The sequence below is a fragment of the Epinephelus fuscoguttatus genome, linkage group LG8, assembly GCF_011397635.1.
Source record: "Epinephelus fuscoguttatus linkage group LG8, E.fuscoguttatus.final_Chr_v1".
NCBI classification, from domain to species: Eukaryota; Metazoa; Chordata; class Actinopteri; order Perciformes; family Serranidae; genus Epinephelus; species Epinephelus fuscoguttatus.
In genome coordinates, this window is record NC_064759.1 from 30,069,257 (window position 1) to 30,089,572 (window position 20,316).

The 20,316-nt window shown below is 40.7% G+C and overlaps 1 protein-coding gene across 2 annotated transcripts in view; it reads right to left on the reverse strand.

The window, feature by feature from the left end:
- The window catches only part of LOC125892989 (CUB and sushi domain-containing protein 3-like), a 264,617-nt gene that overhangs the window by 57,467 nt on the left and 186,834 nt on the right, over positions 1–20,316 (reverse strand). The window contains exons 45-54 of one of the 2 annotated variants that reach the window (XM_049583381.1): positions 19,879–19,959; positions 18,845–18,958; positions 12,974–13,162; positions 12,166–12,312; positions 10,646–10,834; positions 7,693–7,878; positions 6,617–6,811; positions 5,715–5,888; positions 2,969–3,142; positions 2,102–2,275 (exon numbers count right to left, since the gene is read on the reverse strand). In XM_049583381.1, the coding sequence (XP_049439338.1) occupies positions 2,102–2,275; positions 2,969–3,142; positions 5,715–5,888; positions 6,617–6,811; positions 7,693–7,878; positions 10,646–10,834; positions 12,166–12,312; positions 12,974–13,162; positions 18,845–18,958; positions 19,879–19,959 (1,623 nt within the window). Of the gene's footprint in view, positions 1–2,101; positions 2,276–2,968; positions 3,143–5,714; positions 5,889–6,616; positions 6,812–7,692; positions 7,879–10,645; positions 10,835–12,153; positions 12,313–12,973; positions 13,163–18,844; positions 18,959–19,878; positions 19,960–20,316 lie in introns of both variants that reach the window. The other variant, XM_049583380.1, reaches the window with a different exon arrangement.

Consider the following 20,316-nt stretch of genomic DNA (forward strand, 5'->3'; position numbering starts at 1 on the left):
CCCATAAAGGGTAACCAGTGCTTATGCTGGTGCTAAAAAGATAGACAACACATATATTAACAGTCATGTGGCAATCTGCTTAATTAAACATCACCCAGCATCATTGCCGGGATCTGACTTTTCTCTCGTAGAAGGTTTGTAGTCTCCTTTTGTTGGAGCCTCATTTACATAAATGCTCTCTGTCAGCTTGTTCACTTGTGAGTTAATAATAGAAGTGTTGATATGACCTGATCAGTGGCTTTTTCTGTTTATTCTTCAAAGACAGGAGACAAGTGAGTCCAGGCTATATTTAAGCACTGTCAATAAAATTTCACCTAATGCTTCCGCCCAAAAGCAAAAGGCAATTTTAAAAGAACCAAAGGCACATCTATTGTCACAAATTCACAGGCATCCATTAAAGCAGCAGCTGAAGTCTCTAAAACCACACTGCTGACAAGGTGGCTTAGACAGCTGAAAGTGGAGGAGGGTGAAATTAAGTTCAAAGCAAAATCAAATTAAATCAATAATGCAAATGTGTGAAAAGGCTGGCTTACCATGAGAAAATTTTAGCAGGAACACAGACATATTTTGACAAAGGGAGTCACGACAGTTTAATGGTTTTACTTTTTTGATCTTTTACCAGGTCTGTCTCTATGGTGCTATTCACAATAATGAAAACTGTGTCTCCTCACATCTGACTGCCAACAAACTCACGCCAAGAGGAGAGGTAGTTTTAAATAGGCAAAGTCTAGCAAATTCAGCCTTGGCCGACTAAATCCAGAGGTAGCAGACCAATTTAAGTCACAATGGATATCACTGAAATGATATCTATAATTGTGTTTTAATGATCGATCTGTCACCTTGTTTTATAGAATGTTACAGCCAGTTAAGATAATATGTACTTACATTGACCAGGTTGTTACACTGCAACAAATATCCGTCAAAAGCCAGAAGTATTTTCAAAGGCAAATATGGAAAAGCTCTTTTTTTTTTTTTTTAACAAGCATTGTTAAAATATAGAGCTTCCGTCACAATGTGCAATACATCTATTGTCTGTTTCCATTTTATTTTGGGGAAAACAATGCAAATAGTGGAAAATATCTCCAGAAAAAGATATCATCAAACTGTCAAAATTATTTTTGGCAAACAAGTAAACAGTTCTCTGGTGTGGTCACACACAAAAAATGTCTGGATTGCTGCTGAGTGGAAACACACCACTAATGAGCCTAACCTGGGCAAACAAAAATTGGACACAACTAAAACACAGCCACCATCTGACACTCCCAATAAGATGCCTTCCATTAAATGTACTCTGAGCTTCCTCGCCTTCAAAGTAATCTCTTCCTGCAGCAAGCCTCTTGGTTAAAAACTGGCAGTAAAGTTGTAGAGACAATTCCCCATTTACTCTCCCCTTTCCATACATTCTGCTGCAAGCTCGTTATTGCTATATCCCTGTGTTTGCTCTGAGGCAAGGGCTCCAGATGTTGCTGCCTAATGCTTTGCTCTCAAACACACAACGACTTTTCTCATTCAAATCAATAGATATGTGGACACTACCTCTATCCATTCTGCTTCTGTGTCTATGCCTGTGCATGCTGGCGGTCACTGGCTGCTGATTCCTGAATGATCACAATACATCTGCTGGCTGCTGAATTCTTGTGGTCATCCTAGCCTCTGATTCCTGAACCATCACAAAGCACCTGCAAAAGCCATTTCATTCATTTCCAACAATTTGGCTGGATCCTACTTCTGCTCGCTGGCAGCTACCTGCTCCACTGATGGCTAGCCTGATTCACAGGAGCAGAATTAGATAGAAGTGGCTTCTGTTATCAAACATTCAAACCTTTAGTTGTAGTTATACACTAAGAGCTACTCTCTCCAGAAATTAAAGCATTGCAGATGGTTAATGAGATGCATATCAATATGATGCATCTGCTGCGTCCAAATTCTTGTAGTAATTCTTTCTTTTCATCCCTATCTGTCTTGCCACCTGAGGAAATGTCTGCAGTTTGAAGCTTTTTAGTTCAACTGTCAAGATACATTTGCGTCCTTCTGATACTTTAAGTCAGTCCAGCTGCCAATCATTTATCCATTCTGCCGGACCTCTGCAGTTGGACCTTACCTCTGCATGTCGGTGGCTGATGGCTCCACTGGCGGCTGGCCTGGCACTGGGCTGTAGAGGGTCCTTCCAGGGTGTAGCCTTTGTTGCAGGAGAAACGCACCACATCATTGTAGTTGAAGCCATCGCCTGTGGTGCGGCCATAGATAGGGCTGCCAGGGTGGCCACATGTGACAGCTGAAGTTGACACGCATCACCCAGGGACGTGTCAGAAAGGAGGAGCGTGGAAGATGAAAGGCAGCAGAGGAAGGATACACAGAAAAGGTGAGGAGGAGGAGGGTGAGAAAGATACAGAGGGTGTGGAAAGAGAGAGAATAAGAAAGTGAGAGAGAAAATTCAATAACAATGATCGATAGGTGATGTACAGTGACACCTATCATAGGAATATCATTATCATGTAATTAACCTCAAAGGACAATGGGGTAATTAGGAATCAAGACATGATCTCGATTGGGAAAGGGTAAACAGCACATTTCTCATTACATCAATAGGTGAACAGGAGATGGAGAATCTCATTATGAGGATATGTATCAACTACTGACTTCAGCACTTCTAAAGCTAAAGGAGCAGGAAGCTTAGGGAATTGTAGAAAGGCTTTATGAATGTCATTTACATTTCTAAGAATGCTAAGTATGTTTTAATTGATTTACTTTAACAATGCAATTAAATCATCGTGTTCTGATTGACTTCTTTTTTTGTACAGATTTTCATATTAAAGGCTTACTTAAAAAGGTTAAAATCCAGGAATGAAAAACAACAATCTCTCTTTGCTCTTCTCCTTCTGAACAGTAGTGTCTATGGTGAGAAACTCAGATATAACACAAACACCATGATCCCTCTTGCAGTCAAAATTGGTGTTAAAGTACTTACAGATACAAACTGGGAGCTGTCCAGACCAGTTGTGGTCCTGCTGGCAGATCCTAACTGAGGAGCCAATGAGCCTGAATCCCGGGTTGCACTGGTAAACCACTGTGTCTCTATAACCAAAGTTTTCCCCAATCACCTGCCCATTTACGATCTGTTCTGGAACACCACAGTGACCGGCTGTAAAAAAAAAATAAAAAAAAATACAGCATTGTAAACATCAAAAGCAGAAAAATGCCCGTGCACAGCCTGATAAAGCTGTAAGCGAAATGCGTTGCTCTGCTCTATTAAATCTTGATCCTCTTTCAAAGGCCTGTCTTATGTGCGTTATGTAGCCACAACATAGGTGGTTTTTTCTTTACATAGTAGCATTGTAAACATATTTTACTCTTTCCGTTTGCTTAATGTTTATCTCTGTTTCTCCACAAGAAGAATTTTAGTAATAGAGACATAACAAAGACAGCACATCCTGAACCACTTATAATGTATGGCAGTAAAGGAATACTTCACTGACAAAATTAACACTTGTATGTCAATAATTCGCCCTGTTACATTGAATTTGTGAAGAAAACTTCTCCACAGTGACTGAAGAATCCAAAAAGAACCAAAAAGAACTGACATAAACGGGATCCACGTTTATCAACAGCAAAACTAAAACAAAACATTACACTCATGGGCTAACTCATGCAGTATAATCCAAGTCTCGTTTATCTATTGTATACGCAGTACTTCCCAAACCCATGCACTTTCACTAAAAACTTGACTAAAACAGTTGCTCACATGAGTAGTGCGCCTCGGCAAGTGCGCGCACTTGAACTCTGCTTGTGCAGAGTAGAGTGCAAATGCACGCGCTCGCTCAGGCGCACTATTAATACTTACATAAGACTGTTTCTGCAGAGGGGTTTTAAATAGTAAGGTTTCACAGAAAATGCATGTGTTTCAGAAGTACTGAGCGTACAACTGAATAAATACGACCTGGATTAAACTGCCCGGGTTGTGTGAGAACAGATGTTTTGATGTGGTTTTGCTGTTGTTAAATGTGGCCCTCTTTTACTCCATAACATCAAGAACTTCCTCTGTTTTTAGATTGTTTGTTCACTGTGGAGGCATGAAAGTAAAACACAGTTTTCTTCACAAATTTAACTTCACGCAAGATGAGTAACTGATATACAAATCATCATTTTGTGAGTGAAATATTCCTTAAATAACCCTCTGCTTTCTGAATGCTATTTCGTTGTGGCAACTGTGAGGGTCCAACCTTGCACTAGTTGCACTTTCCATTACAAATCACAATGAATTATCAGTCAACCATTCATGTGGTGCAACGCTTAAGTTCAGCTCTCTAATGTTTGAGAATAATAGCCTGCAGTGGCGTCCACTGAACTAATAGACGATAGTTGCAGGGTAAAAGCACAATTTTGATTGCGCTATCACATTTGAATAACTTTGCATTTTGACAACTGTATTATAAAATGAAATGAGGAAAGTGTTGATTTAAAAGGTCTTGAAATTATAACACTGGCAAACAAAATTAGTTAGTGTATTCATGAATCACATTGGATTTGGAAAGCATTTTTTCAGCTCATTATCTCAGAATTATTGTTTCTACATTCCTACTGACTTCAGCTTCTCTTATGGTGGTAACTGAGTATTTCTCATCTACAGTAGACAGAGGGACGCATATGAAACTCCTCAAAATCTGTGCAATACACTCATGCACATAATCGTATTACTTTCAGCTACAATAAATCCCTTTCAGAGAGGCGGAATCTTGCTGAGATTTCCACTGCCACTTAAAACCTGGGAAATTGCCACTGACTGTGAGTCTGATTTCCCTAATTCACTCGTGCACCCAGAAACTCAGCCGAGCATTTTATTATCACACTCCAGTTGAGAGCAGCCAGATTCTATGAAGATAGTGCTGAAGTAGGCGACTACACCGAGGGGTCCCTGGCTATGTTAACCCTGACAGTCATACTTCTAAACAAGAGAGAAGTGCCCCTCTTTTAATGAACTGAACCAATCTTGAGCGGAGCTTGGAGTGCTGTTGCCACAGGGTTGAAAAACGGACTGCCGCATCTGCCAGAGGAACCGTCACAGTCTGCTGCTGTGTGGGTTTGAATGCGGCTCAAGTAATTACGTATGTCTCATTTTCTCACAGTACAGAGCTGAGATGAGCTGTGGTAAGCTAAGCTGTAGCATATTTTCTTGTTTATATATCTTAACAACTGCTGAAATTGTGCTGGTACAGCTTGGCAAGTGTCTCATAGTTTCAGGCCAGCTGTGGCTCTAAAGCTGCTCTCTCACATTTAACATTTTAGAAACACCACATCACACTGACTCGGGGGCTTCACTGTACAGCACCACGCTCCAATCAACTAAGGTAGTTGCCAAAAGTGATTGCACATTTGCACAACAATTTTTACCTCATGATCTCGACAATGTGTGAAACAGGCTGATGTGTGCCAGCCCAAAGGAAAATAGAAAGTGGCCGCAGTGAGTACCAGCGTGATGTCACAACCAGACGACAAAAACTGTACATATTTCTAAATGTTTATAGTAATTGGCCATACACACTTGGCAACAGAACCAATTAAAGCCACCCTCTGCTTCCCCATCTGGTTCTATTCTGGGCATGTTGGTCCAACCAAAAAAAAGAAGCATATCCTGTCTGAACAGATTGCCAGCAGTGTTTGATCCAGGTCAAGGCTGTCCTTTATAAAGTTAAAGAGGACATTTAGACCATGCTTACCCAGGCAGTGAGTTTCCGTCCCACTCCAAAGGCCAGACAGGAGACACTCTCTAACTGTAGATCCAGTTAAAACATAGCCAAGGTTACAGCTGAAAATGGCTGATGCTCCAAAGGTAGTTTGGGTCCCAATTTTCTTCCCATTAGGAGGAGTGGGCAGATCCCCACAGGAAATGACTGCAATAAGATGAAGAAGATTGTAAAAAGAAGAGGAAGGAGATAGAGGAGGCACAGAATAAAAGAATGAGACACTAGGAGAGTGAGTGAGAAAGAAAGGAAAAGAAGATGGAAGTTGGCTTACATCTTCAGAGTCAATGGGAGAGCACAGTCATTTACACCCATCTTACCGACCTTAATGCGATAAAAGAGTGACCTGTACTATTTCATGGGGAGGATAATGATGGTGTTTGCCTTTGTACCAACATCTTTCATCATGCTGGCTGGCATCTCCTTTTGCCATTACACGGGCTATTCAGCTCTTTTGCTCCTCAAAAAGTAGCTCCCATGGCAGCATAGAAAAGCCTTTATTTCCCATTCCTGCAATAAACAATATCTAACCTAGATGGAGACAGGGATGGGTAAAAAGTACAAAAGTGCATCATCGAGCTGCTGATTAAGTGAGAAGTGAATAAGGTATTCATTCTTCAAGTCTTTCATTGTTACAGTCTATGAATCAAGTGTGCCTGAGGCAAGGCAGGACATAGATATTTCATTTTTGCCACAGAGATATGTTCATTTCTTTTCTATCTTTCCTATGAAGCTAATGAAACACATTTATTCTTTATTTTTTATGATAATGCGATGGCAAAATGGAGATAAAGGAGATTTCATTTCTTGAGACATTATCCTTTTGGTTTTAAAAGTAAAATTTTCAAGGGTGATGTGTGATTTTATGTGTCACTCACTTCTACAGCGAGGCCTTTCGTTTCTCCAGCTCCACACTCCATTGGACAGGCACTGAATGTGGGCGGGGCCAACTCTGTAGTATCCAGGGTTGCAGGTGAAGATTATTTTAGTTCCATACTCGTAGTGCGAACCGTTGACGATCCTCCATTTCCCGTGGTCCAGAGAGAAGGAGCTGAGACTAGGGCACATGATGACTGTGCCAAAAAACAAAGAAAAAAAGAAGAGGGGCTTCAGTGGGGAGTGGACATTGTTAGTTTTGGATTATCCAAATGGACTGACTTCTGTTTCAATTTTTTCTCTTATCCCTTGGACACACACTGCTGAGTCAAAACCCGTAAACATATGTGACAACCCAGCTGTGTAGAAGAAATAAAAAAGCTGCAAAGGAAAATCTTAATCAGTAGAGTAGACTAATCCATGTAAAACGTAAACAGCAACCTTTCTGCGGTTACCGTATACAAATGTTCTTCCCCAACAAAGCTGTTTATGAATTGGCACTCTCTAAAACCAAATGAGTTTCAAAACAAACACTTTTCTCCTTTTGCTGTGAGACACATATGCAGCGGGGAATAAACACTGGTCTCAACAGTAAACAATGTTGTCAATCACTCTTTACACTGACTTTCAAACTTGGAGGAGCTGCACTGGCATGTAAAACACTCACCCGAGCACTAACTACAGATTTCCTCTCAACTATTTTTCTGCCTTTCATCCATCCAGCTTATCATCACTACCCAACAAGTTAGTTTATGTGATGAAACCACAACTCGCAGCTCTGTCGGGACTGCCGTCCATATTCCATGACACCTTCCATTACAGTGCAGTGTTTTGTTAAAACTGTTTGATATTCCACAACTCCTCTGGAGGATTCTTCAAACTCTGATTTTTTTTATGTCTCCAACACAGCTGTCAAAATTCCAAAATCAGTGTCTTCTCCACAACTCTTTCCTGTCCTCACCTCTCAACTTCTCTTTCCCAAAGCTGCAATGGCTTCTTGTGGTTACCCCATCTCTCTAAATCACTTCCCCTCCTCCTCTGCATGCCCCTGCCTTCTCCCCCAACATCCTCCACTCACCGATGCATCGGGGTATCTTGTTGTGGTTGCTCCAGGTGCCGTCTGGCTGGCAGACTGTGGTCGTCAGCTCTTTGGAGGAGAGCCGGTAGCCACTGTTGCAGAAGTAGGTCACCCGTGTGCCGACGGAGTAATCAGCAGCGAGCACACCTCCGTTCACTGGTGCACTGGGCACACCGCATGACACAGCTGCAGGCGGCAAAGAGGACGGTTGTCAACAAATGTGTTTATGCGCAATACAAGACACATACTAGAGAGATTTGCAGAGAGACGCCTGGTAAACACAGGCAAGGCAGGCAGGCACATATTCACTTAACAGTCACATTTTTGTGAGCAAGTGTTAAATACACATGTATGTGCTTCCCCCAGTGCTGGATGTGCAACCTCTTTGTGGTACACAAGCAAATGTTTTTCAATTGAAACAAGCAGCTATGTGTTACTTTGTTATTTCCCTTTCAAATGGTTCCAACTTTAGTTGGTAAAAATCCAACAAGAATAATTTGTCAACACTAACACTGGATGCCCTGATAGAATTGTGACAACAGACCTCACTAACAGTACTCTGACATGTAACAGCAGAGACAGCACAGGTATAATTAACAATAATGATGGCTGCGTTCAATTTAGTTGAGCCAGTGCCTGATCCCTGATATCAAGCATGCTAGCTGACCGGTATGGCTTACTGGAAGACTTAATAGAGCTGAGCCATCATTAACGAAATGCTTTGCACCTGTGCTTTTCATGCTATGACAAGTTAAAAAAGTCTCTTACAGGGTCACTGCAATAGAGCAACATTTCCTGAATTGAAAAATTATGCGCCTACCACTGCAGTCAACATTTAAGGAAAACCAAAGTCTCACCACCCACCCAATGCATTTCTAATATGATAATGAGTCTGGAATGCTTGTCTCGAGTCAACACTTAACCAAGTCATATGCTTATACAATATATATTATAGGCCACCGAATCCATAAAACAGCTCTTGACATCTCACTTGCGAGAGAGGAACCCATGAAAGCATTATATATATAGGACTGGCCCCTTGAGGAATAATGTATCCAGCCACCTCAGATTGGAAGTAGTCCAGCACACAGCAGAGAGGGATGTTATCAGAAAGTCCTCATAAATCTTCTAAGGTTTTAGAATATTTTCATATAGAAAAGTTACCCTACTGACTTTACAAGTAGCTATTCAACTAAGTCAATGAAGTTTAAGGAGATACTTGGGATGATATTTTATTCTCTCTTTTTTTTTGGTCAGCAGGTGTTTGAAAACAGGATTATCACAATATACCAATACTGACAATAACCGTGATATTTGCGAAATTAAATTTCTGATATCATGTTAATATACACATATGATAATTTTGTGTAATAATCCAGTACCTCTTAAATCATTTAGGTTTCTTTTTGTTCTCACTTTGTCTCCGTCTTCATATTCCTACACTCGTATTTTAAGCGTAATTTAAAAAAAAAAAATAGACAAAAGGCACAATATAAACAAAGTTAAAGTTACACTTTACGCATTAAATATTATTATTATCTTAAATCTTCTATAGATATTGTGATAATATCATTATTGCAAATTCTTTTGGCCATGAAACTCATGTAGTGAAAATCTTATATTGTGCTAGCCCAAGTTGAATGACTCACTGATAACGAAGACCAGCTGATTGAGGAAAGAGTAACTCTTCCTATGAAGCGCTCACACATAGAAACACTCCCACACAGCACTGTGTCCTTGCCCCTACACACAGTGAATCTGGGTTACTGTGGCCTCAGAGCTTAAACCAGACTGAAAGCTCAAGCTAGTAGGTTTCAAGGTGTTTATCATCAGAGCCAAGTCAGAGGGAGTGAGTCGAGCGGGGAAACCAACATCTGCAGGGCCAGGCTAAATGGGAACAGTTATGCAAACACACATATGATAAAATGGAGCAGCAATGGTAGCTGCACACTGTGAGAAACATCAAAGGTAGGAATCTGCCAACATGGCCCGGAGCCATTACGTTGCCGCTCACCACCACATGAGAGAATCAATCAACATTCATTTGCTAGTGCTAAGTCACAATCTAACAGATGTTAATCACAAGCACTAAACACTTTTCTCCGCTGCAGATGGAAAGTTTCAGCGTTAGAAGGGTGGATTCCTTATCAAAGCTTAGAAGGTCAGTGAGCCTGATTTCAGATCATTGCTCGTTCTCTGAGGTGCATCAGCGACACTGATGGATTAATATACTGTACTTTCTCAACATATCATATAATATTGATCGGAAAGAGTGAAGGATTGAACATAACATAATGTAATCTCCACCATCTAGCAGATAGCAGATGGACAGCATCTGTATGAATATATTAGTTCATTTGCAGCCACAGTTGGCTTTATGTGCTTTGGAAAAGCTATGTGCAATTACCAAACTGACAGAATTAATTACAGGTGTGAAGTGTTTTTAAATCATTTTAAAGTACATGACATACATATTTTGATTTCACTGCATCATGCTAAAATGCAATTGAGCACACCATCTGTTGCTGTTTGCTGCTGTGTGAGTGCGTGCGCACGCGTGTGTCTAGTGCATGCAATCATGCGCACGTAAATGCACACATTTCACGTGTGCGCATCAAAGAACCCAATTAGTTGAGTGAGACCCAACAGCAGCAGACACTGCATGCTAATAGCGAGTTAGCCAAAGTAATTTGAAGAAGTGGAAATTGACAGAAGAAGGGAGGATTGATTTCTGTTTCCTTTCCACCTGACAGGGTGCTGGCTCTCAATCAGGCTGGATTCAGTTCAGCTGCTAACAACACAGGCATAGGAGCTTGGGCTGAGACACTTGGGTGCCTTAAGCGCCTGTCTGTCTGCCTGCTGAGCATAGGGGTGCAGAGGCAGTGACCAGAAGAACAGGGAAAAAGACAGGCTGAAGTTGAGAATAAAAGGCTGCCAGGGCCGATGTGCTCACCTTGACACGCGGGAACTGGTGCGTCCCAGGCGTAGTAGCCATAGGTGGTCTTCTTGCACACAGCTGTGCCCTTTCCAATCAGCTTGTACCCCCTGTCGCAGGCCCAGCGCACCATGCTGTTAAGATGACCCCCGGTCTGACTTACTACAAAGCCATGTTGTGGGGAGTCTGGGGTACTGCAGTACATTGCTACAATAGATGAAGGAATAAAGGGAACAGGGGAGAGGAGCGAGATGAATTGCAAGGCAAGGGAGAGGAGAAAGAAATGGAAGAGAAGGTGAGAATGAAGTCAAGGAAAGGGAATACAGAACAGATAAGCAGATGTTAACAGGAAAAAGAGAAATAAAGCCGAGAAAAGAAAAAGGATGAGAGGCATTAACAAAGCTCCTCTAGAGAAAGACTCAGGTGAACATTTTAGTCACAGTAAGGCTCCATTTTAAATGCAGAAAGATAATGAGGGAAAATGCCTGAGGAGTGTCACATCTATTTAGCACTCGGGCTGTGTGCCACACAGCAAAGGAAGTCCTCAAAATCACATTATTACAATTCCTCTCCTGGCCGATGGGCACACACATATTCAATTTGATTTAACACAAGCAATACTGGTGCATCCTCCAGTTATTTGTTCCATAGCCTTCCTTTCCCTCATCTTACAGCCCATCGAACACAAAAAAAGGTAAATTTGATTTCCAGAATACGAGCACCGAATAGCCTATGGGACAGAAAATCCAGGGGAGGGCTGTGTGCTTCACAAACACTGTCAAACATTCCTTCAAATCAGCATGACTGGGAGATAGCTGGGATTTAAGACGAAAAGACACACACTGGGGTTTAAGTCAGTTCCTGTTCAAGTCAATCAAGTCAAGGAGGAGCTTTCTTTACAAAATTCATCACACCGACTTGCTCTCACAGTAACACTCTCGTGTATTAAATATAATGGAGAGACACAACATGAAAAATAAATGTCTTTTGTGCTTTTTTCATTATTATTGATGCATTTCAAATGGAAGAAGATTCCCTATGCTGCTCTTGCTTAGCACCACTTGCTTTATTAAAGAGCCAATTAAGAATTTAAAACCTTTTTAAATTAAGGAGTGCAAAACAGCATGGAAGCCTTCCAGTGACTTTCTTCCCACTTCGTGGTTTTTGCGTGTGAAAACATCTCCTATTGTGAACCATTACCATTTCTAAAACTGTTCAAAGTATTTCTGTAAATTAACTGATATAAAAAACTCAATAAATAATACCCCAAAGCAATCACAGCACACTGTGATAAAAATCATGGGGTTACATTGTATCCATAGTAATATGCAGTAGCTGCAGCAAAGGTTCACTGAATATTTGCCCCGATGTCGTGTTTTCACTCGTTCAATTGAAGTGTCTCTACACAGTGCCTACAATAGAAATGCTCGAGTTGTAAACCCATGACTTTTATCACTTTTCTGTAGTTTAGAGACAAAAAAACAGCACTAATAAAAAGAGAATATGATTATAAACTGGATACATACTTTGATACTCACCCACGTATCTGATGTGGTAGCCCCGTCGGTTGGTGCCGTGATCAGAGGACCAGCGCAACAGGAGCTGGTGGCCTGTGGTGGTCAGGCTGAAGGGTGTTTCAATGTCACCACTGAGTGACGCCAGGCTCTGACTGTAGATGTTGGGACCTGAACAAAAATAGACAGACAAACAGAAACACATGCGTGCACACAAACACACACAGTTTCCCAGAAAAACATCCATGTCAAAAACAAGCATTACTGTTGACAGATATGAACATGCATTTTAATTTGTTGGTAAAAATTCCTGAAATTCAAGGGCCTATCACATTATAGACTGAGACGCAGATCAAGGCTAAATACTGATTTACTTTAATAACTTTAATAATGCGAAGCAGCAGGCTTTACAGAAGCTCACAGACAACAATTAAAAAGAGATGTGTGAACACCCTTCAATTGTGCTGCGCTACAGTGATAGCAAACAGCATCAAAAGAATTTTCGTTTCTAGTTTTATACAAAATATATAAATCCAAGCAATGACCCATGTCTATTTATCTCTATTTTCAAAAACTGTCAAGGCCTTGATTTTCCCACCTCTCGCATTCACAAACTTTCAGCTCTAAGATGCCATATTCAAAACAGGAATGCTGAGACACTGGGCAAAAAACCCCCCAAAAGAATAAGAAAGTATGAATATTTTACAAAGAAGCACTAAGATTCATAACACCAGACTAACACATCAATAATTTCACTTAGTAACATTTTTTGTATCCTGCTTACTAAATTTTTTGCAAAGAACACAAACACCAAAACCCCAGTGGAACCCACCGTCATATATTTCCAAGATGTCGAACTCTTTTTCTGTCTGGAAGAGCTCAAAGTGCAGAGTCACGTTGTAACCCTTCTCCACGTTGATCAGCCAGGAGCACATCTGGAGATTGGGGTAATTATCAGGATAGCCTGGACTCAAGATCACCCCCGTTGAGTCAAAACGCACCTCATGGGCTGGACATTGGACTGTGAGAAGAGATACAGTGTAAGGGTAAGGCAGTGTAAGAGGAAGACAAAGAGACAGAGGAGGAACAGCGGAGAAAAAGAGAGGAGAAGAAAGGACAAAGGTTGGATGAGGAAAGAGGTGAAAGAAGGAGATGAAAGCCTAGTAGAGGCAGAAAACACAAGAAATAGAGGTGCAGGAGAGGGGATGGAAGGCACAATTAGAGATAAGGCAAGATGAGGTGAGGAGAGAAAAGACAGGAATGCTCTGCTGTGACAGAAGAAATTACACTGAAAAAATAACTAGTCCTGAAACAATTATATTTCAGCCAGACTGATATTGCACCTAAGGGCTGAGCTGGTGAGTCTGCTGTTGTCACCAGGCTCCCCCGATATCAATCTATCAAATAATAATACTCAGTAGGTGAGACAGTTAACTTTGTATGGAAAAATTGTGTGTGTGTGTGTGTGTGTGTGTGTGTGTGTGTGTGTATCGGCTCTGAGCATTCCCTTCATTTCCTGTAGGCTGGCATGTCTGAAATAATGACAGTTCTGTTTCTTTCTTTTCCTTTTCTGCTGCTAACAGAAGTTTCTCTTCTGGGCCACTAGTGAAGAAACATGACGCATATAAAAGGTTAATGCGAACAACTGTTCCAGATAAAAAGGTCAGTGGAAACAATCGGACATATATCAAGAAAAAAAGACAGAGGGAAAGAATTGTAACACAAAGCAATATGAATATTCCCGACGGCGAGTCACTGCAGAAGTTTCACCTAGAATAGCCTTTAGCTCGCAGATAACAGGCAGATATAATCTCCCAAAAGTCGAAAGTCAGTGATTTTCTAAATAACGATGCATTTCTCAAATCACACAATACACCAAAGGCCCTCTGCGGGAACCGAGGTCAAGAGAATGTCTCATTACATTATCTCAACACCAAAGACAATACTTGAATCGAAGAAAAAAACCTTCTAAATAATACAACAAATGCGTAGCAGGATTTGTACATAGCAGAATCAATATTTATACAAACACTGTACAGTATTCATTAGGGAGGCAACATATCTCAACCCGATCTGTTCAGAAAATAAATTTACATAGCAATTTAATATGGAATCGCAATATTTCTTTACTGCCACTGCTTGACAGTTTCTGTGAGACATGATCAATAATTTCCTATGCATACCGAGTGCAGAATTTTTATGCATATTTACAAGCTTTACAGGCCACGAGGGTAAAACACACGAATAATAAAGTAGGAATTTGTAGTCATGCCACCTAAAAACACACTGTGGACACTGACAAGGGCATACTGCACAGGAGTGAGTGGTACTGAGTCAGGTCGGTAAGCCAGTCAGTGATTTTAGTTTTAATTTTATAGTTTCTTAAACACTAAGTTAGTCAAAAACTTTGCTTTCTAAAGCCCACACTTTCCAAAAAAGGAGTCTGAGTGCTTTTCTATGCAGCTGAGAGGCTGCATTTGAGATGAAAATGAAGGTCTGTAGTGCTGAATTGTAGCGAGAGAGAGACAGGACTCTCACTGGCAATATGATGGAGTTTAGAATAGGGTCTTCAGTTGGTGCAGTTATACGTCAGTCCACACGGTTCTGTGCTCTGTTCTCTCAGTTCTGTCGTCAGCAGGAGTCTCTGCTTCTACTGATGCCAGTGGGAAGATTTGTCATAGAGCCGGCACGAATTCAGCTTAAAGGAAACATGTAAAATGTGTAAGTAATTGCTACTAACAATTGCTGATTTCAATTCTACACAATTTTCATACATATTATTACACTTGGGGTTAGCAACTGAAAAAAAAAAAAAAAAAAGTTCATACGCCACACAGATTCCCTGCAGCACTTTACCATATTGGACGGCTTTAAGATGTACATGAAATTGACTCACTTGATAAGATCTTACGCACATAGAGCCGTCTATCTGGGAAGGGTTTGTTATTGAAATAATTGAGCCCCCAATACTTGTTTAATAAGCCAACGTTGCCAGGCAACAAACAAGTCTATCCAGCAAGCACAGTCGTGGCTTAAACTGCTTTGCCTCAAACTTTCGGTGCAGGGATTAAAAAAATGAATCATGAGAGGCTTAAGACTGTTTCAGACACCTCAACGCTGCTGCTTTATAAGATGGGTTTTTAGAGGGCCATGATAAGGATAGGATGCTACGCTGAAAGCACCCTGAAGCTTACAATGTATTCGGTGATTTGGCTATTATACAAATGTAGACCTCTGTACCTTCGTGTCACAAAAATGCAAGGCAGCAGAAGTACTGTTATTATGATACTGGCATGTATACTATTATATTATAAATACCATATAAATTACGAAAAAAAACCTCTGAAATAAAAACTATTTTAAATGCAACCTTCTAAATGGTATTTCTAGTTTAATTTAATCTTGTAAATATAATGAGTGAACAGCAAATTAGTATAAACCAACCATCCTTAGCCAGTGCATTACATCCAGGTAATGACTGGAACTTCTGATACCATGCACTGTGTCTTAAGACCCACATATAGAGGCGTGTGCTGTTATTTGCAGTGAGATGCATGCCAACATGATGTCTTTAAAAAGAACTGGCACTGGCATTTGTTAAATCTTGCAAACGTTGCAAGACTCGGCTGTGTAATTCCTTGTGCAAACCACCAATTGTTTACTCTTTTACTCAGCACACTGTGTGTATGGAATGACAATGCCACGATAATGATTGTTGCACATTGTCGGCTACAGAGACATCATACAATAAAGCTTACATAACGTTGTGAAAATGAAGTTAGAGCAGAAGTTGTTTTTCATTAGATTTTCTGACACATGAAAATCAATGGGAATGTGAAGACCAATATGACAACGTTTAATGGGTTACACTCAACCTCAATGTGGCAGATGGTTTACCAAGCAAACACAGCAGTCAACTCAATTGTGGCTCTATCCTTGATCAAAGCTACTGCATAACCTTCCTCATAGGCTTTCGTAAAGACAGAGCCAGGGGAAATATCTTTAAAACCAGGGGTATTTGGGGGTGAAATTGCATAGCCATGCAAGGACATTTCAGTGTTATCTTATAAGCATAAAATGACAATTAGCAAAAGGGTTGACAGCAAACAAAAGCGGAATCAGGAAACACAGGAGAATTCTTTTTCCTGCCCTGTCTGCAAGCTGCCGACAGGAAATGGCCCTTTATAAGCTTACTGTAGCAGTATCTTGGATGTGAATAGCAGGTCAACTCAAATTAAGTTCAATTTTACATGTCCCAAGGAGAGCAATTAGTTTCGTGCTAGAGGTGGCACAAGGACATAACATATCCAGCACAAGAAAATGTAATGAATTTTTGAGTACAATAATGAGGTGATCCATGAAAATGTCAAACAACGAATTACTAACCCAGACGTCCTAAAATAGTACTAACTATGCCAATTTAAAGCTCAAGGCAGATTTTAGGGAGCTGTTTCATCAAGATACATATATTGCCTAATCATCTTACACATTTGGTTGCACACTTTAAATATGCCTTTCACATACACTACTCACTTCACTGTAGTTTGCCTGATATCAGCTCCCTTTTACTGTGGATTTTAACAAGCGCAACATCCTTATTACTACATTTTTTTTCATCTACCTCATATGTTTTTATATACAATATTTAATTTGCTCTGTCATCCATGTCCAGTATAACCTGACTCTGAGAACCCACTGATTTGGCAGTGCACAACACAATTTACTGTGATGTATGAGAGTCTGTGCTGTCCAACATCAATAGTTTAAAACGCCTCAAACTGTGGCACTGATCGATGTGCCTTGCAAAACAAACCAGCTGAAAAACAATGCTGTGTTCTCCCAGAACAGTCCCAACACGCTTCACCCATCTGGATTCGGCAGGTTAATTTAGTCACTTCAAATGAAAGCCTGTGAAATTATTTCAAGTACAGTATGTGAGTTTTAGCTGATAGGAGCTAGTTGGTCTTGGCAGAGCTCTGTGTAACAGTAACACATGAGAAGGTGAGCTGGCAAGACCAACGTAACAAGAGAGCTTGTACTCTCAAGTGAATGACTGCCCTCACTTGGCACAAAACAAACAGATCAAATTGTTCCAAACTATTCCAATTGTTGCTGATCTGCTCAGCTGGTCACTTTCAAGCAATCAATGAAATAAAACTTTGGAAAACATTTTAATGCAATTCCATTAACGTCGTTCTTAATGTGACTGTGTATCTGTATGCCAGACAGGTATGCAGTCTGCAAGTATGCAATGGAGCTGTTCCCTCCTCTGTTTCCCATCTCTCTTTACTCGGCACTGTCTAACAAGCTGATAAAATGCTGCAGGACTTTATACCCCCTCGTGCTTTTATAAATTATTAATTTTAAAAAATGCCCGATGCAGCAAAAGTAAAGGCAGGCCCTGTTGTTTCCAGGACACCCACACACACACCTACATCAATGCAAATTTGATCAAATTACCACGAATTTGCTCTCTTTGACCTTTGTGCATACACTAATAGAGCTATTCATCGGCAGTGCCACATGTAGCCTTTATGAATAAAGTATAAGAATATGAGTAGCTTCTAGTGCTTGGATCAACGATCAGGTCACGCAAATTAAGCTTTGCCATCACTATTTGTTGCTTTACTTGTGGTACTTTTCATATTCTAAAATGGAATCTGCCAAATTCTTACTTGTAAGAGCAAAATGATGTCAGCTGCAAAAACGCTACAGGGGAAGAACCAAGATATCAAGTCAGACATCAAATAATAACAGCCAGGGATGAGCAAATAGGTTCCAAATCACTAGTCCTATTCTAAGATGCTTTATGAATGCAGGCTCTGGGTCTGTCGTGTAGCTGTCATGCCTTGATCAAGTCCAATGCGATTACTCATAGTTTCTAGAAATAAAAAGACAGAAATGCTCATCAACTCAAGACTACACAAAGGACTTCAGGGCCCTTCAAAAGATGCCTATCCAGGGGGAATAGGAGGTTTCAGAGCACTCTGTTGTCTGCGGCAGAGATGTATTGGCACGACAGGCAGGCTGATGGCATTTGTTTTTTGGTCTAAACAAAATCTCTGATGCAGACAACACAGACATTTCTTTCCTTTGCTTCATGTTTGAAAATCCATCTTCTGAAAAAACATGTACAGGAAGACATTTTACATCAATCAAACCCATGGGGCTATTTGAGCAGGGATTAAGGGGTAAAATATAAGCTCCCGTCTTTCTATGGGGAAAAACAGCTATGACTGGCCTCCATCTACCTTGTTACATTGCAAAAAGAAAAAAAAAGAAAAACATTTGTCGATGAAACCTGCTGATCTGTAATCTGTTTCACACTGATCCCTCACAGTCGAGAGCTGGTTCCAGGGGAGCGCAGGTCTGTGATCTTGGGTCAGTAGTATTCCGACTCTGTGAGTCTTGACAAATTAGAATAGAGATGCTGTTTGCCACCAGGAGCCTGCTGGAAGGGGCCCTGCTGACAGTCTGTTAAATGATGCATCAACAGTGGGTGCTGCTGACTGCAACCAACCTTGGCAGAGTGGCGTCAAGCACACACAGAGGCACACAGAGCTGAACATGGACACGCATACACATAAATGTGGATGCATGTCCGCAAACGTTGGCACACACATTGAGAGGAATATTTATATACACGACATTCATATAGCCAAACAAAAACATGTAATAGACTCAAACACTGAATAAAACCAACCTTGACAGACTGGTGGGGGTCCATCCATCTGTAGCCTCTCTCCAAGACGACAGGTCAGAATCTCACTGCCCACCAAGGTGAAGCCCGGCAGACACGTGTACCGAATTATGTCCCCTGTGAGGTCATTTAAACCCGCAATCACACAAACACACACAGGAGCCAGGAGTAGATACGAAAAACATATCCATCCATTCATCCGCCCACCCAACCACAACCACAAACACACACATCCCCACAGAGCTGTTAGTAAAAGCCTCCTCAGTACCAGCACTTGAAACAGTAATCAACAACACATTTTCTAATGAAGATTGACATCCCCTTAGCTAAACTGGAGTACTGAAGGCACTTCATTACATTACAGCTTCAAACTTGCACACAGATAGACAAACACGCACACATGCACAGACACACACCCACTCACATATGAAATCTAAATTAAACTCCATTTCAAAGACACAAAGTAAGGCAGCCACCAGCCATATGATTTCCAATTCTGATTCATTTCTGAACACTGAAAATACAAACAGCTTATGTGGAGAGCTAATTAGCCCTTCCCTCAAACTAATATTTAATTGCATGAATAGATGAAAAAACTCAAAAGGAAGGAAAGAAACATTAAAAAGGAAGAGCAAAGGGCAAGAAGGAATACACTGCAACTAGAATAAGACAGAGAAGGTTGCAAAAAATCTGTCCAGCAGCAGGATTATAGAAAAAATGTGTATGTCCAAATGAATATGCACTACAGCAAAGCTCCTTCAAACAGTAAAGTGGATGCATGGATTACAATACTCACAAAAAGGTAGGAAAATAAAGGTAGCAATCATCCAAACAATGGTTTCAGGGAGCAAATAATGGATTCAGCTTGAAGGGGAATGAATTGATTAATTAATGGCTGAAACAATTTGATACGTCTATTCCCATTTTTTTTTCCTCTGTCCAGGGCTGTCCAAGCAAATTACCTTATGTCTGGTGCAGATTTAGTTTATTACGCATTGTCCACAGCCAGTAAACAAGCAAAATAAAATAAGACAAACCTATTTCAAACTCGTCATCATCGGTTAGGATAGTGGCGTTGGCGACAGGAGGGGGTGGCTGACATGTTCTCAGCTGGTAAGCTGTTGGAGAGAGGACAAACGCTGAAATCTGCAACAGTGTGTGTGTGTGTGTGTGTGTGTGTGTGTGTGTGTGTGTGTGTGTGTGTGTGTGTGCACTCAAGTGAGAGAGAGAGGGAGAGTATGCATTTTCTACTCAACTGCAACACATTCTTTGCTCTTCCATCATGCTGAAACTTGATTAGATCATAAATTGCCACCTATCACTGTTCATGATCATCAAAAACCAATCACTAATTTAGCTGAGATGGGGGACATTTTATTATTAATCAACTTCTTTTTTCGAAGGGGCGTTTTAATAGTGCAGGCGAAAAAATAGGCATAAGAAGGCATTCATCATTTATCATTACACAGAACTGG